Source organism: Echinops telfairi, unplaced genomic scaffold (assembly GCF_000313985.2).
Source record: "Echinops telfairi isolate 266 unplaced genomic scaffold, ASM31398v2 ScPeMD7_21;HRSCAF=78, whole genome shotgun sequence".
In the NCBI taxonomy this organism is placed as follows: Eukaryota; Metazoa; Chordata; class Mammalia; order Afrosoricida; family Tenrecidae; genus Echinops; species Echinops telfairi.
The window spans coordinates 10,239,670-10,258,317 of record NW_022103918.1 but is presented as its reverse complement, the minus strand read 5'-3'; the positions used below and the strand labels follow the sequence as shown (position 1 = coordinate 10,258,317).

Genomic DNA, 18,648 nt, shown 5'->3' with positions numbered 1-18,648 from the left:
ATTCCAGGAACCCAAGAGGAAAGCGAATTTTGGGAATGATGAGGGCAACAAATATATAGGTGTGCTTTACACAATTGATCTATGTATTGTGATGCATAGTATGAGCCCCAATAAAATGATTAAAAAATAAGCCTGTTTGATTTTATTATAATTGTTTGACACAAGCATTACAATATATGATATATATTTATTTCAGCTTAATTTTTTTCCCAACAGCTTTTGAATTTCTGGTTTCCTGAACTTGAATACATATAGATTTCTGTGCCCACTTCAGAACATTGATTGATGCGTCTGATATATTTTGATTTTCCATAATTAAGAGTTAAATCACTGCATTGTTGTTTTTTTTTAACAGTTATTTATGATAGGTCCTTCAAAAAACTTAAGGCAAAAATTCCATTGTATATTAATTTCATTTTTTCATGAACTTTTGAAGACCCTCATACTTTGCACCTTGGGGCCTATTTCAATAAAACTAGTTCTGCGTATTCTTGACTTCAAAAACTGGTGCATATTCCAATTGATGTTTGTATGTTGGACAGAGTTGGTGGTTGCAATAGCGTTATGTCTTAGATCCAAACATTTCAAAGCTAATTGAAATCCTGTCTGTGAGTTTATCACTGCCTTTGAGTTGATGTTGACTAATAGCGACCCTATAAGACAAAGTGGAATTGCCCCTATGGGTTTCAGAGACTGTAAATTTTTATGGGGCTAGAAAACCTCTTCTTTCTCCCTCAGAGCTGCTGGTGGTTTGGAACTGATGACCTTGTAGTTAGCAGCCCATAGTGTAACTCACTATGCCACCACAGCTTCAGGGCTATTTATGATTACATATTTATATCTCAGAGGTTATAAATGATTAAAAAGTATAATATTATAATAAAGTACATTGTAATTTATTATATAAAACATATTACAATAAAGTATATTGTAATATTTTTAATATTGCTATTTTTCAAAATGTACATTTTTTAGTTGCCATGAAGCCAATCCACCTAAATACCAAATACACTAAGTATCCTTATATAATTAACATATATGCCTTTAAAGTTATTTACTTCATATGAATAAAGCTTCATGTATGCACATGCATATGTATAGCATACTCAAATCTATTTTAATAGCTAAAGATAACTTTATTTTTATTAATATATATTCGTGAATTTAGAAAGCAAAAAATGATGAGTCTAAAGCATGCATTTAAAAAATATTATCAAATAGTCTAGTTTTAATTAATGAACTTAAATGTAATGGTACTCAATTTCTTATTAACATCTTGAAACTAGTAATGCAAAAGTAATTCAGAACACTTACTTGATAGTTTCCAAATTTGAAAGTAGGTACATTGCATTAGATTGGTGATCTGGAGTTATCTTTAAGACATCCTCCTACTGAACCTCTTGAATGGTGTGTGTTAAGACCTTATTTCATAACCATTGCCTTTGCACATTAACATCACTTCATGACTGGAACATGCCCCATCTTCCAGCTACCTACCTTCATCTCATTTTCCGCAAATTTATTATAAAACATTGATTAACCCAGAGTTCTCTCATCCCTTTAACATGTCACCCAGACTTTGAGTGATGGGTTTCACCCAACTTAAAAAACCCTTTATTCCCCCTACCTCAAAATTTTCAAAGCCAAGCTCACTCTTATTTTTGCTCTTAACGATTCTCTAAAGACTGATGCCTGAAATGAGTTCTCTCTTAATTCCTTTAACACTCACTAATGGTCAACACTTCTCAAATAAGCACTTAATTAAAAAGATAGATATGTGGTCGATAGAGACCACAATTTGGTTGAGTGTGTGTGGTTTTTTTTTTTTGGTCTCCGCAGAACTCAGCAGAGTTCTGACCATGTGGTAGATGCTATAAGGGCTTATTAATTGACTAATTTGCAATAGGGGAAATAGAGCATATAAAATGAGTTGCCATTGTTAACAGCAACAAAGTCTTCATAGTTTTTCTGTGATCCATTTTAAGATAAAATTCATTAAATGGGGGATATACATGAGTCACTTCACTTTAGGTATTTAAAATGCCAAACTGAATAGTCATACTATAATACCATTTGCCAGTTTAGCTACTTTGCATATATACAAATTAGGCATTAAACAGCTAAACATCCCTTTACCTTATGATATGTGAAAGTGTTTTCTATAGTAAATGCAAAATTTCTAGGTTAGAGTACTGAGAAAACCTTGTGATGTAACATCAGTTTTCCTTTCTACTTATATATCAAAAATTGACCCTTTCCACGGAAATTTTTTGGTCTCATATTTTGATTTCCTCCATGTATATCTCTTCAGTAAAGTTTCCTTGATCACACATTCCCCCCTAGCTGCTGAAAAACTCTTCAGTGAAAATGTCTATTGCAGTGCTTCTCAAATTCTAGCATGCCTATGAATCATCTGTGAATTTGGTTAAAATTAACATCCTGATTCATAAGTTATATGTTGACTGCCTTAACAAATTACCCCAAAACCTAGTGGCCTGACACATCATTTGTCTGCACACAGCCATGTTGTTTGCCTATGGATCCTGATCTCGCACAAAACCACAATCAAGCTTTGGGTCATGGCTGTGTTTACCTCTTGACTTCCCTTGTAGAGGACTCTCTCTCTTCTAAATTACCTCTTTGTCTGTTGGATAGCCTCGGATCTTCTTTTGCAATTGGTCAAAGACGTCAACCCTTTGCCATTGTTGACTTCTCAGTAGGTAGCCCACCACAGGTTTACCTACATGAACAACTCACCCACAGTCATTGTGTCAATTTGGACTCATAGTGACCTTTTTTATAGGGTTCCTGAAGGAGCAGAAAGACTCAACAAAGCAGAGTGGAGATTTAAATCATTAGCCTTGCAGGTAACAGGAACCCCTGGTGCCATGCCACAGTGACTATGTATTGGGTTGCTAACTGCAAGGTCAACAGTTCAAAACCACCAACTCCTCTGAAAGAGAAAGACAGGGCATTCTACTCCCATGATGAATTACAGTCTCAGAAATTTACAGGGACAGTTCTACCCTGTTCGATAGGGGCACTCTGAGCATAAACTCAAAGGCAGTATAGCTTGAGTTTTTGAGTTGTTGCCACCCCTACAGCACCACTGGACCTACTTAGGGGAACAAACAAGAGTCAGAATCTTCTTGTAACCTAATCCCAGAAATGACATCTAATCCCTTTACCATGTCATATTTATTAGAAAGAAATTATTAGGTTCAGCAAACAGTAAAGAGGAAGAGATTATACAAGGATATAAATACTAAGAGATGGGGCTCATTCCCTGCTTCCCATGGTAAATTTGAGATAGGGTCTGAAACTACATTTCTAAACAACTCCAATTGATGCTAATTCTACTTTTCAAAAAGAAAGAAAGAAAGTAAAAGGACTATATACTACGTTATTCCAATTCCTTTCTACCATTTTTATTGATCATACTCATTCCAATTAGACTTTCTTATATTTCATTTAATAAGATGCCCATCAGTGACAGTACTAGTAATGTTTACATTGGGGTTTGTGGAACATTTTAAAACTGGTCAGTCTCTTTCTGATATTTTTTCTTTACTTGGCATTTAAAACTCCAAATTAAAATTTTCTCCTCAATCTCTTCTGCACATTACCACTTTCCCCGAGTTTAAGTGCTAGTGTATGCATCCTACAATTCAATCCTGACACCTCTTTTTTATATCATTACTTCCTCTCTGTTCTAATTAAAATGTTAAACTCCAGATATGTGCTGGCCATTCCCAAATTTCTATCTTATGGGTCTTATCTTCTAAAATCCCAACATATTTGTCAACTGCCTAATGAAAACCCCCACTTCAATATTTACTAGTACTTTCAAACTTAAACTGTCAAAAATGATGTGTTTTTTTTAACTCTCCTAATCTACTTCTCCTCGCTCCTCTCCCTCCATATCTGGTAATCCTGCTTCTCATCGATGCTTCCAAGATCCACCAATAAATTCACTGTGAAATCAGTTGTTCAAGAGAAAACCCTGGTTCTTATAAGCCTTCCCTTTCTGATTCTTGTAAGTAGATAAATAGTCATTAAGTTTGGTCATCTCTAGCTGGTAGACTTTGACAAGTCTCCCTATGACTCTGTATCTTCCATGGCATCACCCTGGTCTAGGCCACTGTACACATTTCTATATCTGCTTTCCAAATGGTCATAGCCCCCAACCCACCCAAGGGATTTGACTCAACTAATAGTTTTATCCGTGTTCAGAAGTTTCCTTTATCCTGGAAGATACAGGGTTGATTATTTTATACTGTTTATAAATCCATGCATATTCAGATCCTTGAGCCCCTCTGTAACCTCATGTATCTCTGTTTTCCTTTCTGTACTATTGCAGTGAATAGGTTATTGTTCAACACTTCCATCGTATTCTCCATGAAAACGATTTCTCTGCCCAGAACACTCTTCCTTCTTTTTGCCTGGCACTCTTTAAAGTTGCCAGGTTTATTTAAACATAACTTCTTCCTGGAGACTGACTTTGACTTCCTAGTCTAGGTTTGGGAAGGCTGGAGTGTAGACCAACTTACAATAGATTCCTCTATCTAGCAGTCACTGGTTTTTATACTATTCATGTAACTGTGATTTCTCCCATTAAATCAAAAGCTCTGAGAAAGCTAGATTTGCAGAAATAGATTCAGGTATTTAGAAACCTGGGACTTAATTTTAAAGACCTTCAGTGGGAATAAAAATACAAAACTTATTATACAAACTTAACTATAAACAAGACTATGTATTTATAACCAGAAATTATAACAAAATATTAATTTTAGGCAACAGACACATTGAAAAAAGTCTATCACCCTGTAAACACACTTCTAGGACACCCCTCAGAACCCTGAAATTAAGCTTCATTAACTTCTCAGTATATCCACCTCTGGTGGTTTTTGTTTTTAAGCTCAATTTGTTGTGCCAAGAGTCATGCTTAATCTATAGCAGGGGTTCCCTAGTTATTTCAACTGACATCCGTATGTAAGACATTCAGTAGGTTTTTAAAAAATTAGACTTCTAAGAAAATGCTTGACATGTTACAAATTGTTCTTATAGCTACTGTTTTCATTGATTTCTTATTTTCATTTTCAAATAACAAATAATATGCTTTGCTACTTTTATCTGTTAGGAGATCATTGGACCATGTGCAAATAAAGTCTGTTGCGCCGTACAAAGTAAAATAACTTGTTGATTTTGCATTAATAATAGGATATTTTTAGTATGTGCACTTGCATGTGTATATACATATGTTTGCATGTATCTGCATTTTATAGATCACATATAATAAAGCTTCAAGATTGATTTTGAATCAGATACTTTTTTCCTTTGGTGGTTGTAGGTTTTCACAGAAACAAAATCCACTGGAGGGGACTGCCTATATTTTATTTTCTATGTAAAATATTTAGTCAAACATTTATCTCTGGAGTGCCAAGAAGTAACCAGATTTTATTTAAGTGAAATAACACAGTGTCTTCTTATCATGAATAAAACCATAAATTATTATTTACGAGATCATTTGACTCAATAGAGAGCATCCAAAAGCTAAACTATTTGGCTAAAATCTTTGAAGTTTGGTTTGTTGGAATAGATACAGGTTAAGTTTCTTTTGCAACATTATAAATTTGCTGAGGAGCTGCTGTGATTATATCAAGATTGTCAGCTGTGTGTGTGTGTGTGTGTGTGTGTGTTGTAAAATGCAGCCCTCTGATCAATGCCCCCCCCCATTCCATTTTCCTAAATACATCATGAAAAAAGGATGAGGTTTCCGCCTTAATTGCTTGTGCCTTTTATTCACATTCCTCTCTCAGCCAGAATTGTGAAAAGAGTGTTAGTAAAAGGCTGCACAATAGAGCTTTTCATTAGGCCTCAGCAAGGCACACAAAAGAAGGCTTTGGGAAAGAGTGAATGCATGAGTTTAATTTGCAGGTGGAGAGGAGATAAAAGGTGCTGACGCCTCTATTATTCTCTTACTTAGGTGACCCTTACCCTGTTCAGCTGATCCCAACTACCATGGCAGCTGCTGCAGCAGCAACACCAGGCTTAGGCCCCCTCCAACTGCAGGTAAGTCAGGAAACAATACACAAGAGACAAAGGTTAAGTCAATATCGAAAACAGCTATTATCTTGTTAAAGCAAAATAAAACTGACTAGTGATATTTGTCTCTTACTTTTTTGTCTTAAAATTTATTTGCACTGATCTTTAAACACACGAGAGGATGATTCTTTCCGTAGTTTTAGTCCTGGTTTCTCTACTTAAGGTAACTGATTGTAAATTCTCATTGTCTAGTATGATTTAACAAATCAACTGTACTTTTGCTGTGATTACTGTTTGCCATAGGTTTGTCCCAGAATTGTCCCCATTGAGAGAAAATGAAAAGCAAAAAGGGGGGAAAGCTATAAAAAGATATTCACACTGATACTTATGAATCCAGGCAACTTAAAATATCAGTGCATTTAAAATTGTCCATGATTCCTAATAAGGAAGTATTCTGTACATCCCTTTCTTCTCTGGCTAACACCAGCTCAGTTGGGCAAGCAAAGAAAAGTAAACCAAATAACCAAATGATTAAGTTGGTAGTTCGTCTTGAACATCCCAATTAAGATCCTTTGGCCTGTGGAGCAGTTCTCTCTGTGCATCTAAGGAGGCCAGTGATAACTTTACCAGATGTGCAAATAAGGGGCCGTAAAGTTTGGGGCTCAAGGGTTGAAAAGAGAATAAATACAGCTAACTGTATTCAAGATACCAAAAGCAACACAAGATACGAAAAGCCCATACTGTGTAGCCAATTCAGACTCGTGGTGCCACTGTAGGGGAGAGCAGAACTGTTCCATGGAGCTTGGAGCCTGTCAAGTTTGTAGAGAGCAGACACGCATCTTTCTCCCGCAGCTATTGGTGGGCTTAAACCGCTGATCTGATGAGGGTCACCAGCCCAGTGCTTAATCCACTGTGCCACCAGGTATCCTTATATAAAAAATTATTTTCATTGTTTAACCTTTGAATCAACACCCTACTCATCCATCCATTGTTTCCATCGTTATATACCTTATGGTTATACATTGCCTAAGAAAAGCTTCATCTAATACTTGGAGTTTTATTCTTTCCTTAGCCTGAAAGACATAGCATGCCCAAGAAGCCAAATGAAATTGTATTCATGAAAGTGCATTGTTATGTTGGTTGAACTTGGTCTGTAAGGAAAATGGAGTTCCCTATTGTAGCATCCAGAGCCAGAGACATCTGGTTGGCACATGGGAATGTCAAAAGAAGTGGTTGGGTTCTGGAAGGAAAAAAAAGAAACTGACTTTTCACAGGAGGAACTGCTAGTGTGAGCTGAGATGTACTGTGTTCTGCAGAGGTTAATAATGTTCATTCTTATTTCACCTTTTCTGATGGAAAGCTACTGTGTGTGTGTGTGTGTGGGTGTTTGGTGTGTGTGCTCTTTGCACGTCTGTTTGAGCTGGAGTAACCTGGAGCAGGCTGGATTCATCGGGGGACAATAAATGTAACATAACTTTTGTTATCCTTTGAAATGACATCTTGCAAGTAATGAAAAATGATTGTGTTAGGCAAAATTTAAAAGAGCAATGGAATTAAACGAAAAGGTGAGACTCCAATGGCATCGAATGTGGGAATGGGAGTTTTAAAGATATGGGAAGTCAGTTTTCGAAACAAGTTAGACACTCTTGCTACATTTTTCCATAGAGGTAAAGGTGAGGGAAATGAGTCTCAGTTGGAGGCATTAAAGGACTGTACTACAAAGTAGCTCTGCTAAGCACCAATCACATTTTCTTTTCCAACGGAGACACTATTAGAATAGTTGATAAAAGTGAGATGGAATAGGTGATACAAGTGAAGTCTTCTTAAATTTTATTATAAAGTGATCCGGTAATCAGATTGCCTTGAAATTTAAACTTATAAATGTTTATTCTCATGGTGAGAAAATAAAGAAAACATAAATAATATATATTATTTATTCTTGTATTAACTATAATTTGTCCTATAATGAGATAAAGTTGCATCATTAAAATGTATGAGTTTTTGTTAGCATCTGAAATAATCAGCCCTGTGGTCTTAACAACAAATCTATAACCTAAAACTCTTTCATGGTAAGCCATTAGCTAGGCGAAAAAGGTGAGGGGCCAGGAACAGTGTCCGACCTGCTCTGGCTTCCCTGTTGCCACAAGGCAGAGGTCAGACATGCCTCCACTCTCCATCTTTCTGTACCTATTCTGACACCAGACTTTCCTCCCACGACACTCTACTAGTATGCTGGATTTGGTAATTCCTTGCATTGACCACAGAGAACTCACAGACTCGACTCACAGTAAAGGGGTAGCGGTCTCATAAACTCACAGGAGCTGTTCTGCACTGTGCTATGGGGCCAGTCGCTCTGAATCATCACTGACTCAATGGCAAAGAGTTTGGCTTGATATGAGTGAAAGGTGGTGATGTTGTGGGTTATGCACTGGGGCTGCTAACCATAATGTTGGTAGCCCCAAACCACCATCCTCCTCCAGGGGAGACAGAGAAGGCTTTCGAGTCCTATGAAGATTTATACTCTCAGAAACCTATCGAGGCAGCTCTACTCTGCCATTGATGGTTGCTGGGAGTCGGTGTGTTTGGTTATTTGCTTGCGATTAGGGGATTTAACAAGTTTACCCTAAACCAGGATCAATAAGCAGCGAGGATACAGTCATCGGTCCACAGCAACCCCTCTCCTCAGCCAGCAGCCCAGTCTCTCTCTAGTCCTAACCCTGTCCGCCATGTGGTCTCTTGACCTCTCCCTCCCTCCGCTTTACCTCACTGCCACATAGTGTGGGTGTTTGCTTTGTGTTGAGTTGAGACATCTTTGAGCTAGTGAGTGAGGTTTTATTGGACTCTTGGCCAACTTTTGCCAGTATGCCAAAATCTCAACAGCATCAACAACAGAAAGCCCCTCAGACTCAATGCCATCGAGTCAATTCTGGCTCGTCATAGTGACCCTATGAGACAGCAGTTCTCATCCTGTGGGTCGTGACCCCTTTGGTGGTTGAACAACCCTTTCACAGGGGTCGTCTAAGACCATCGGGAAATGCATTATTTCCGATGGTCTTAGGAATGGAGACACTGCTCCTCTACCCATCTCCAGGTGAGTCTCCCCACAAGCAGATACAGCCACATACAAATACCTGATGTGAAGACTGTTACCCATGCTACACCATGCTTCAAGACAAAATTTCATTTATTTATAACTAGAAATAAATATTTAGCAATATATAATTACATACTGTTTTTGTGATTAATCACTATGCTTTAATTATGTTCAATTTGTAACAATGACAATACATCCTACAGTTCAGATATTTACATTACGATTCATGACATTAGCAAAATTCCAGTTAAGACGTAGCAAAAAAATAATTTTATGGTTGGGGTCACCACAACATGAGGTGGTGGTGGTATTAAAGGGTCATGGCATTAGGAAGGTTGAGGACCATTGCTATAGGACAAGGTAGAACTGTGCCAGTGCATTTCTGAGACAATAACCCTTTTAAGGGAGTAGAAAACCTTGCTTTCTCACACAGAGTGGCTGGTAACTTAGAAATGCTAACCCACTAGGCCACTAGGGCTCACCTGATGGTAGACATATCTGATAACTATGCTGCCAAGCCTCTTTAAGGTAGGGTCAACATCTTCCTCGGAGAGCCACTGTTTAGGTACCAAAAATCCTCCCCCTCCACTCCTTCAGCCTCAGCGTTACTTCATGGAAAATCCTAAGGTCTAACACTGTAGTTCCCTTCCACGCCCTCTGAGAACTGTATTACTATACCACAATCCCATTATCACAGTCCTAACAAGATACAAGCACCACCCTTCTCTCCATACTACCCCTGCCCCCACACTTAGGAAACCATTGATGAAAGATAGACCCGGCTCTGTCTTTATTTATATACATATCCCAAAACACCAGTGCCAAATTCTCTCAAGAACTCTCTCACTATGGTGTTTGTGGGTGAGACTATGTTTTCAGGTCACAAACATCCCATTATGGAACAACGTGCAAGTGTCTTTTTTTCATGCGTATCCATTTTCTATCATTTCTGCTCCTGCACTTGGCAAGGATGGAAGTAGCAGCTTTCTTCAAGAGGGAAGCTCTCCCATAAAGCTGTTGTCTCGGTCCTCTTTCCTCACTGTACAAGATACTGCCTCCTCGTGGGTGTTCGCATAAGGAAAAGGAGATATTCGAGTTTATCTTTATTCAGTGACGGGGGGAGTGGCATAGCTGTTAATCTTGTTGTTAGCTGTCATGGCATGTCCCTGACTCGGGATGACTGCATGCATGGCAGGGTGAAATATTACCAGGCCCTGAAAGAGTACACATTAGTTCAGAGCAAGTGGTTTGGGTGCATAGGATTTTCACTGGCTACTTTTTAAGGCAAACACTAGGTATTTTCTTCCTACTGTTAAACTCTAGACTCATAAGCATCTCAGCAACACTTAACATCCAGACTTAGAGAGGGAGTGGGTAAGCATGAGTATGTGGGGTCCAGGGAGGGAATCAGGGTCTCTGGCTAAAAGGCAAGAATGTGTCCACTGAACCAGAAGTGCTTCACTGGGCTATGACACTCAGACTCACGCTGTTGTGTCAATTCTGATGGACAGAAACCCTTTAGGACAGAGTAGAACTACTCATTTGGGTGTCTGAGGCTGTATATCTTTATGGGAATAGAGCTTCATCTTTCTCCTACAGAGCGACGAGTGGGTTCAAACTGCTGACTTTGCAGTTAGCACCCCAAGATATGATCCACTATGCCACCATCGCTCGTTGGGGACAAGATGGAGCGCATAATTTATCTTGTAATAAAAGTCAGGTGCTGTTTTTTAACATGCAAAATATCACAACAGCTGGCATTACTAACTTCTCTTACAAGCCAGAAATAATGACATACTTTCTTAACCTCGCTTCTCTGGTTAGGCTTTTGCACTTCATTCTTATGACACAACTTTGTGTTATGCATTGTTGTCTCCTTTGATAAAGAAGAAAACTAAGTTACAGACTCAAAACCCCTAATCTTTAAACAATTATACATCCTTCTCTACACATAGATTTCATTTTGAACTTTGGAGTTATTGCCCCTTTTAAGGCAGTTGCTAACTCAGTAATCTGCTAATCAAATTATAACAATAGCACTGATTAATTGGCACTAACACAATTACTCCATACATATTGTAACACTGAAAGAAATAGCTAGATTCATAATGACAGCTGTCTACTTCAGACTGCATTTTCCATCCCAGTCTCTTTACACAGACATATGCTAATTCAAACCCTTCTCTTTAACATCTAGATATCAGAAGGAACACTGGGTATATTCTTACTCATAATGGAGTTTGTTTACCTACATTTGTATTTTCTTTTTTAAAGGATTTTTTTTTCTTCTTTTTTTTTTAAATCATTTTATTAGGGGCTCATACGACTCTTATCACAATCCCTGTATACATCAATTGTGTAAAGCACATGTGTACATTCATTGCCCTCGTCATTTTCAAAACATTTGCTCTCCACTTAAGCCCCCAGCATCAGGTTCTCATTTTTTTACCCTCCCTCCCCGCTCCCCCCTCCGTCATGAGCCCTTGATAATTAATAAATCATTATTTTGTCATATCTTGCCCTGTACGATGTCTCCCTTCACCCACTTTTCTGTTGTCCGTCCCCCAGGGAGAATTTTTTTCATGAACTTTTTCACACTTGGTTCATATTATAAGACCAATGACCAGAACTTTATAAGAAAGATTAAGTGGATGAGTACAAGTTTTTATAAGAGAAGCAAAATGAAACACTTTAAATAAAATCACCATTTATTACTTAAATGATATTTTCTGTCCCCGGAGAGCCTTAGGATAAAAAGAGAATTTATGTAAGAAGCAACTTGACTGGATTTCTAAGAGCAGTTAAAAGCCACTGCTATTTTTTATGGAGAAAAGTTGGCTTTATCTACATAGTTGTTAGGTATCTCCTAGTAGGCTACAGCTCATAGTGGCCCTGTGCACAATAGAAAAAGACATTGCCAGTCCTACACTATCCGTACTGTCGTGGCTAGAATTGAGGCCATTGTTGTAGTCACTGTGCATGTGTGTGTGGGAGGGTATATCTATCTATATGTGTGTGTACATGTAGGTGCATATATAGCTACAATAATTAATCTGCCTATAATATAATGTATATATACATATAAAACAAATGAACAGTCAAGACTACATTTGTTTTATAATAAAATATTTATCTCTGATCGCTTTCTCCTTTCTGGCCATTCTTGTGCTTTAGACCCATACATCTCACTGCCTGTACAGAGGGAATGTTACTGTGGACAGGCATGAGTAACTTCTCCCAGAATTGGAACTCACCGGCGCTCTTCCCTACTCCTAGACCCACTCATCCTCTGGTCTTCTGTGGATGACAGACTCCATCTGTCATACAACCCAGAGACATGTGCACGTCCTTCAATTCCGTTTTCTCCTTCACTCTTACAGTAATTCACCCAGTGTATTGATTGTTACTATATAATACCTCATCTCTGTCTTTTCGTCAATAATTTCACTCTTCTGGGTCCACTTGTCTTCACGGTTGGTCTAGCATACTGCAATGGTCCATGTACACGTCTTCTTGTCATGGGGGTTGCCTTCTTCAAAGCACTGTCTGCTTTATATTAGTGAGAAAGACCGTTATCATTTTAGAAAGCCTGGGCATATCCTCTTACTATTTGACACTTTCAAATGACTGTTGACATTTTTTATTTCTTTCCTCTAGATTTTTGCTAGTATCATATTTTCTTTTTGGAACCCATCTTCTCTACCAGAGGAACGGCTACTTGCCTTTTAGATTTCAAGTAAAGCTCACTTTTCACAACACATTTTATTGATCAAAAATCAGGATCAAAGTAGTTGTGTATGCACCTAGGGACCCCTATATTTCTCTTCTCATAGTGTTTGTAGAATATGTCCTATATATCCCTTTTGGGCTACTACCAGATGGTAGAGTCTATGAAGGCAATGACTCACCTTTGTTTGCAATTAGCATAGTGCTTGAAATATTTCAGCAAGACTCAATGAACAACTCTTAAGTGAAAGAGTGAATAAATAAACATTAATATATTTTTAATGAATTAGGTATCTATATTCCTCAAATTGCTATTCCCACTTTGTACTATCAGACTGCCACATCTTTCTCTTGGTTAGCAGCCAAGTGCTTAACGATGGCTTCTTATTCTTTAAAAATAACCCCTGAGTGGTGCACCTGATGCATGTGGCTAACCAAAAGGTTGTAGGTTTGAATCCATCGGGAAAAGAAAGGCCTGGCCATCAACTTCCACACTAAAATCAGCCATTAAAACCCTTTGGAGCTCAGTTGAACTCAACACACAGGAGGCCACCATGAGTTAGGCGTGACTCCTTGACAATGGGATCTTTTAAAATGAGACAATAACAGGCCTATGGGGAAAGTCAGAAAGAGTGGTTGGAAAATTACAGAAACCTTAATTGAGCAGAAACATGAAAACACGAGACTGTTGTCTATCACCCCACCCTCCCGCTCTGTCTACTTACTTCTGAAGGCAGCGTTCCCCATCTCTAACCCTTGTCTCAATGTTTGCTCTTCTCTTTACACCACGTCAAATGGAAGGTTTTCAGATCCTCAAGGGATTCAAAATGTGTTCTTTTAAATTTCTTTGAGTTGGGGAAACAGACAGAAGTCCGAAAGGGCTGCCAGCTGGGTAAAGTTTTCCAACAAAATTCTTATAGGACGTCCCTTGCTGTCCTCAGAGAATGAGCACATGCATTGTCGTGATCGGGAAAAGACCCCATCACTGGTGCCCCTTTCCTGGACGTGCTCTTACCAATGCAGTTTTACATTGTCTTCAAACTTCTTTATAATAAGCTCCTGGGATATCCTGTTTCCACTGGGAGCATCTTTCAAAGTAACTCCTCTTTAGATCCCCTCAAATATAGTCACCCTAATTTTCTGAGCTGCACAGTCTTCCTCAGCTATCACTGACCCACCGGAGGGCCTCAGAAGTCGGTCTGTTCTGTTTCTAAAACAGCCTAACAAGACAAAGGAGCGCTGGTGGCATAGTGAGGTACGCATTGGGCTACTGGTCACAAAGTCAGCAGTTAGAAGCCACCAGTGGCTCCGAGGGAGAAAGATGAGGCTTTCAACTCCCTTAAGATTTACAGCTTCGGCAACCCACGAGAGCTGTCCAATTCTGTCTGAAAGAATCACTGTGAGTTGGAATGGAACAGATAGCAATAAGGTTTTTTTAAATTATGATGATTATGGTTGTTGTTTTAACAAAACTAAGATAGCTGTATCATTGTCTGCACTGATGGACATTTGTAAATGTGCTTTGTTTTTATTAAGTCTATGCTTGTATGAACTGGAACCTTAGTAACAATACATTTTAATTATCCTCTTTCTAATATCTAAAGCGTAATTGGCTTGTGGAAGGAAAAATAATTTTATTCAACTAAAATATACATTAGAACTATATAATTTTAAAAATTCCCATTAGATAAAATTTTTTTAATTTTATAAAGACTTCTATATACCTAGTATGTGTATAGAACTAGTTTTCTCAACTCCCGTATTTCCTCTAATAACAACTCTATGAGGCCTCCCTTGACCAATGTATTTAAAATAATAAATCTACTGATATTACACTTCCCCTGTGGTCCATTTATTTCTGTAGCACATGTCATCTTTATACTATATAACTTACTAATTGTGTTCCATATTTACTGTATGTCTTCTCCAAATGTAGTAAGTACTATGAGGATAAGTATTGCTATTGTTTTATTCACTGTCAGATTGTAAGTGCCTGGGAGCATGTCTAGAACTAACAAAATATTTAAGTGAAGGAAACAGTTATGAGAACATAATAATTTAAAATATAGTAATAACGTAATATACTATCAATTTCTGGAGAAAATGATGTTAATTCAAAGGCCAAGAATTTCAATTTTCTTTTGTCCTTTTCTCTAATGGAAGGTTATTGTAGCAGGAAAGAAAATTCTAGTCCTATCTCTTCAGCAATTCTCTCTCTCTCGGTCTCTCTCTCTCTAACAATGATGATTAACTGCTCCAGAAAAACTATATTTCAGACACCTGTTGCAGAGTCTCTAATTCCTTTTAAGTAATTATAATTTATTAAAGAAAACGCAAAACGTTGCATTCTTGTGTTTATTATCTATGTACGTATATACAGATGTACATAAGAATATGAACTAAGAATATGTTATTTTATTAAAGGACAAAATAGGGCACCCTGGCCAATAATGGCACAAATGTAAGCTATTGTTAAGCAATACCAGGATGTTTTAACAAAATAGGAATTAGTCAATTAACAGTTTCCTCTTTTTCTCCTTACTCTTCCCTTTCCTCCTCCAGTCAGTCTCCGTTTTCCCCAAGAGCCAACCAAAGCTTGAATATTTTCTCATGCTCTTATCTTTTAAAATGGCAAGTCATTATTTTATATAGTGAAACAGCCTAGCTTAACTTCACTATTGAAAAGTAGGTATATCTACTTGAGCCAAAAAAATCGCACTCTACAGTTTTAAACATTTGTGAATAGATAAAATCAGCTCAGCGAATCATCTGTATCTAATTAATAAAAGCAAATGATGGCAACAGTCCATCTAGCACTAATTTTTTATTTTTAGTATTGGTTATTTTGTATTTTACTTAATGAGCATCATGAATATGTTAATAGTAATAGTTTAATGGCGTATACTATTTCTATTTTTTAACTAGGCTTCTAAAATTTTGTATTGGAAGGAAATATTTATGCACTTATTTCTCAGTGTATAAATACTGTATGTGTGCTGGCCAAAAGCTGGTTGCCACCTGCTCTACCTATAGGAAGCCAAAAATGTTGCCTGCAACTAATGATTAATAGTGATCAGCAAAGAAAAGAAGACTAATCATGTCTTGCATGATCATATTTTACTCACAGGAAGTAGATGGATTTCAAACATGAATTTTTATTGAATTAATTACACTTTGAAAATATTTAGTAAAACTATTTAGAAAAAATCTATAGCAGTAATTTTAGAATTAATGATTCACAATTCCAAGTAACATCAACAATCCACAGTCGCTGGTTAGAGAAAATGGTAGCTGACATGTGATCACAATTGCTAGTGAATTACACAAATTATCAACTGAGATCATCCTGGAAGTTACAGGGAAAACAGCTTACGCATCTGTCTGATGATCCACATACAAGTAGTCGTGGATGAAAAACTCAGGTTCATCTTTATGTCAGCCTCCTTCCAGTCTTGCCGGCGTCCGTAATAGACAGGACACAGATAACGGCTTCATATTTCCCAGAGCACTGTGAGTGACTGTGCGTGGCCTCACGTGACTGTCCAAGAGAAACCAACCCAGAGAATCAATAAGGGAGAAATAGCCACATTGTGACATCTCAATGGGAGGATTTTTTACCTTCTTATGGAAGAGATTATTTACAAGGATAAGTGTAAGCTACATAAATACCCTCCTGCCCCACTTAACTTTCAGATAGTAGTCATTTACATACAAGGTGGTAAGCAGTCAACTTCTCCTGTCCGTTGTAACCCTGGTGAACTGTTTGCTATCGGACTTCTGTCTGCATGAGGGAGTTTTGTTGCAGGTTAAAGGACTGGCTTCCCTCTTTTCCCCTCCCTTCATCCCTGAGCCTGCAGGGCAGACAGACCAAAGCACACATATGATTAATACAACACAGCTGCAAGAGTGATCCATTTGCATATGTATTAATAGAGAGGGGAAAAAAAACAACAATTAAATTATATACAGAGACATCCTGCATACTAAAGAACATATGCAAATAGGCCTGAAAAAGTACAGCCAACATTGCCTCTGACTTTCCCAAGCCTGCATGTGCCAGTCAGTCCCAGCACTTTGCAAGAGCCCCCTCTAAGGAAGAACCTGTTAGGAATTGCTTCGATAGTTATATCCACCCCGAGGGTTCCCTGGAGGTGTTTGGCATTTGGACAATGCAGACAGTTCAGGCACCGTCTTTTTCAAGCTATGTCTGTATTTATTCATTTTTTTCTCCAGTAACTTCATGGTGTCTCCATATATGCTAAGAGAATTATTAGTACACACAAGCTTTACTACATCATATATCTTTATTGTACCAATCAGTGAAATAAATGGTAAACTCTGAAATTATATTTCCAACTCTATTATTATCTACACTGAAGTGAATGTAATTATTTTTCCGAGACAGGTTTTCTGATCACAAATCTGTGCTCATTCCTTTATGATATCCTGTAGTCTCCTAATAAAAATCTAGTATCCCTTTGTTAAGTCCATTCTGATTCAATGAAGCCTCATATGTGTCAGAGTGAAACTGTTCCGTAAGGTTTACAATGGCTGATCTTCAAAAATAGATCACCCGCCTTTCTTCTGAGGTAGCTGTGGATGGTAGTGAACCTCAAGCCCTTCCGTTATTTGTGTAATATTCTAACAGTTTGTATCACTTGGGCACTGAACTATATGGTTAGGGTATCATGATGGTTAATGTCATATGCCAGTTTGGCAACGCTATGAATCTGAGTGGTTTGGCAAACTATGGACTGCTTGCTGTTCTATAACGTAACATAATTATGCCCGTTTTTTGATCTGCTAGGAAGAGCCCATTCAAAGCCAATCATTTTCTGAGGAGGTGTCACTTGCATTCAATATATATAGATGTTCTGGCAATGCTGTCTGGGCTAACAGCCTGCTTTCTGACCTATAGATGTATTTTCTTTTAATTTGCCAGACTCTGCAAAAAGATCAGTCCAGAGAATCTTCTGGCCTGACATCAATAATTTGACACTTGCTAGTCTCCACACTGTGTGAACCATTCCCATGAAGTAAATCAATCTCTCTCTCTTTTATATATATATATATAAACTTTAATTCAAAAATTTGTCTGGACAGGTTGGCAAAAGGATCTGTTAGTTTATTTGGTTGGTTCACTGGCACAGGGCTTGTGTGGCAGTCTACACGTAATCACATTGAAGTGCTTGACATACGAAAGAAGAAAATAGCCAAAGGCTCAGGAATTTGACACGTTAAAGGGATTTGGTGGGGTTGGACTTATAAACCCAAAATGTAGTGCCCAGAGAAGCCACCTTTTCCCCAAATGGAGAGGAACAAGTATGGTAAGGGAGCCCTGACATCCTTGAGGATTGCTGGGCCATGTTTTGCATAAATCAGATTTCTGTGAGAATTGTTCTAACAGAATGAGGACACCTAGCTACAATGGGAATGAACAGACACTGGTGGAAGGAGCCAATAGCGACGTTGAATCAACAAAGAGGGGCAGGGTGAAGAGGGCATGGTTACTGTAATTAGTACCAGAGTCAACACAGTAATCAAAAGTCTCGCTCATATGAATTTATGGTGTTGACTACTTAGTTACTGTGCCCCTTGGAGAGAAATAAATGAGAACTCTATGAAATATTTACTTGTCTACAAATTCTATGACAAATGAATGGCAGTCTAACTTGAATCGCCAGTTGAGAGAGTCATGGCCCCTCAATCAATTTCCAGGCTCACAGTTTTCAGGTCCACAACCCCTTGAACAAAGAGGAGTCTCAGTCCCCGTACAGTGCCAA

At 38.0% G+C, this 18,648-nt stretch overlaps 1 protein-coding gene across 3 annotated transcripts in view; it reads left to right on the top strand.

Moving 5' to 3' along the window:
• LOC101662850 (SRY-box transcription factor 5) overlaps nt 1-18,648 on the top strand; it is a 234,923-nt gene that overhangs the window by 108,021 nt on the left and 108,254 nt on the right. For all 3 annotated transcript variants that reach the window (XM_004700182.3, XM_045288472.1, XM_045288471.1), the window contains exon 4: nt 5,987-6,072. In XM_004700182.3, the coding sequence (XP_004700239.2) occupies nt 5,987-6,072 (86 nt within the window). The remainder of the gene's footprint in view (nt 1-5,986; nt 6,073-18,648) is intronic.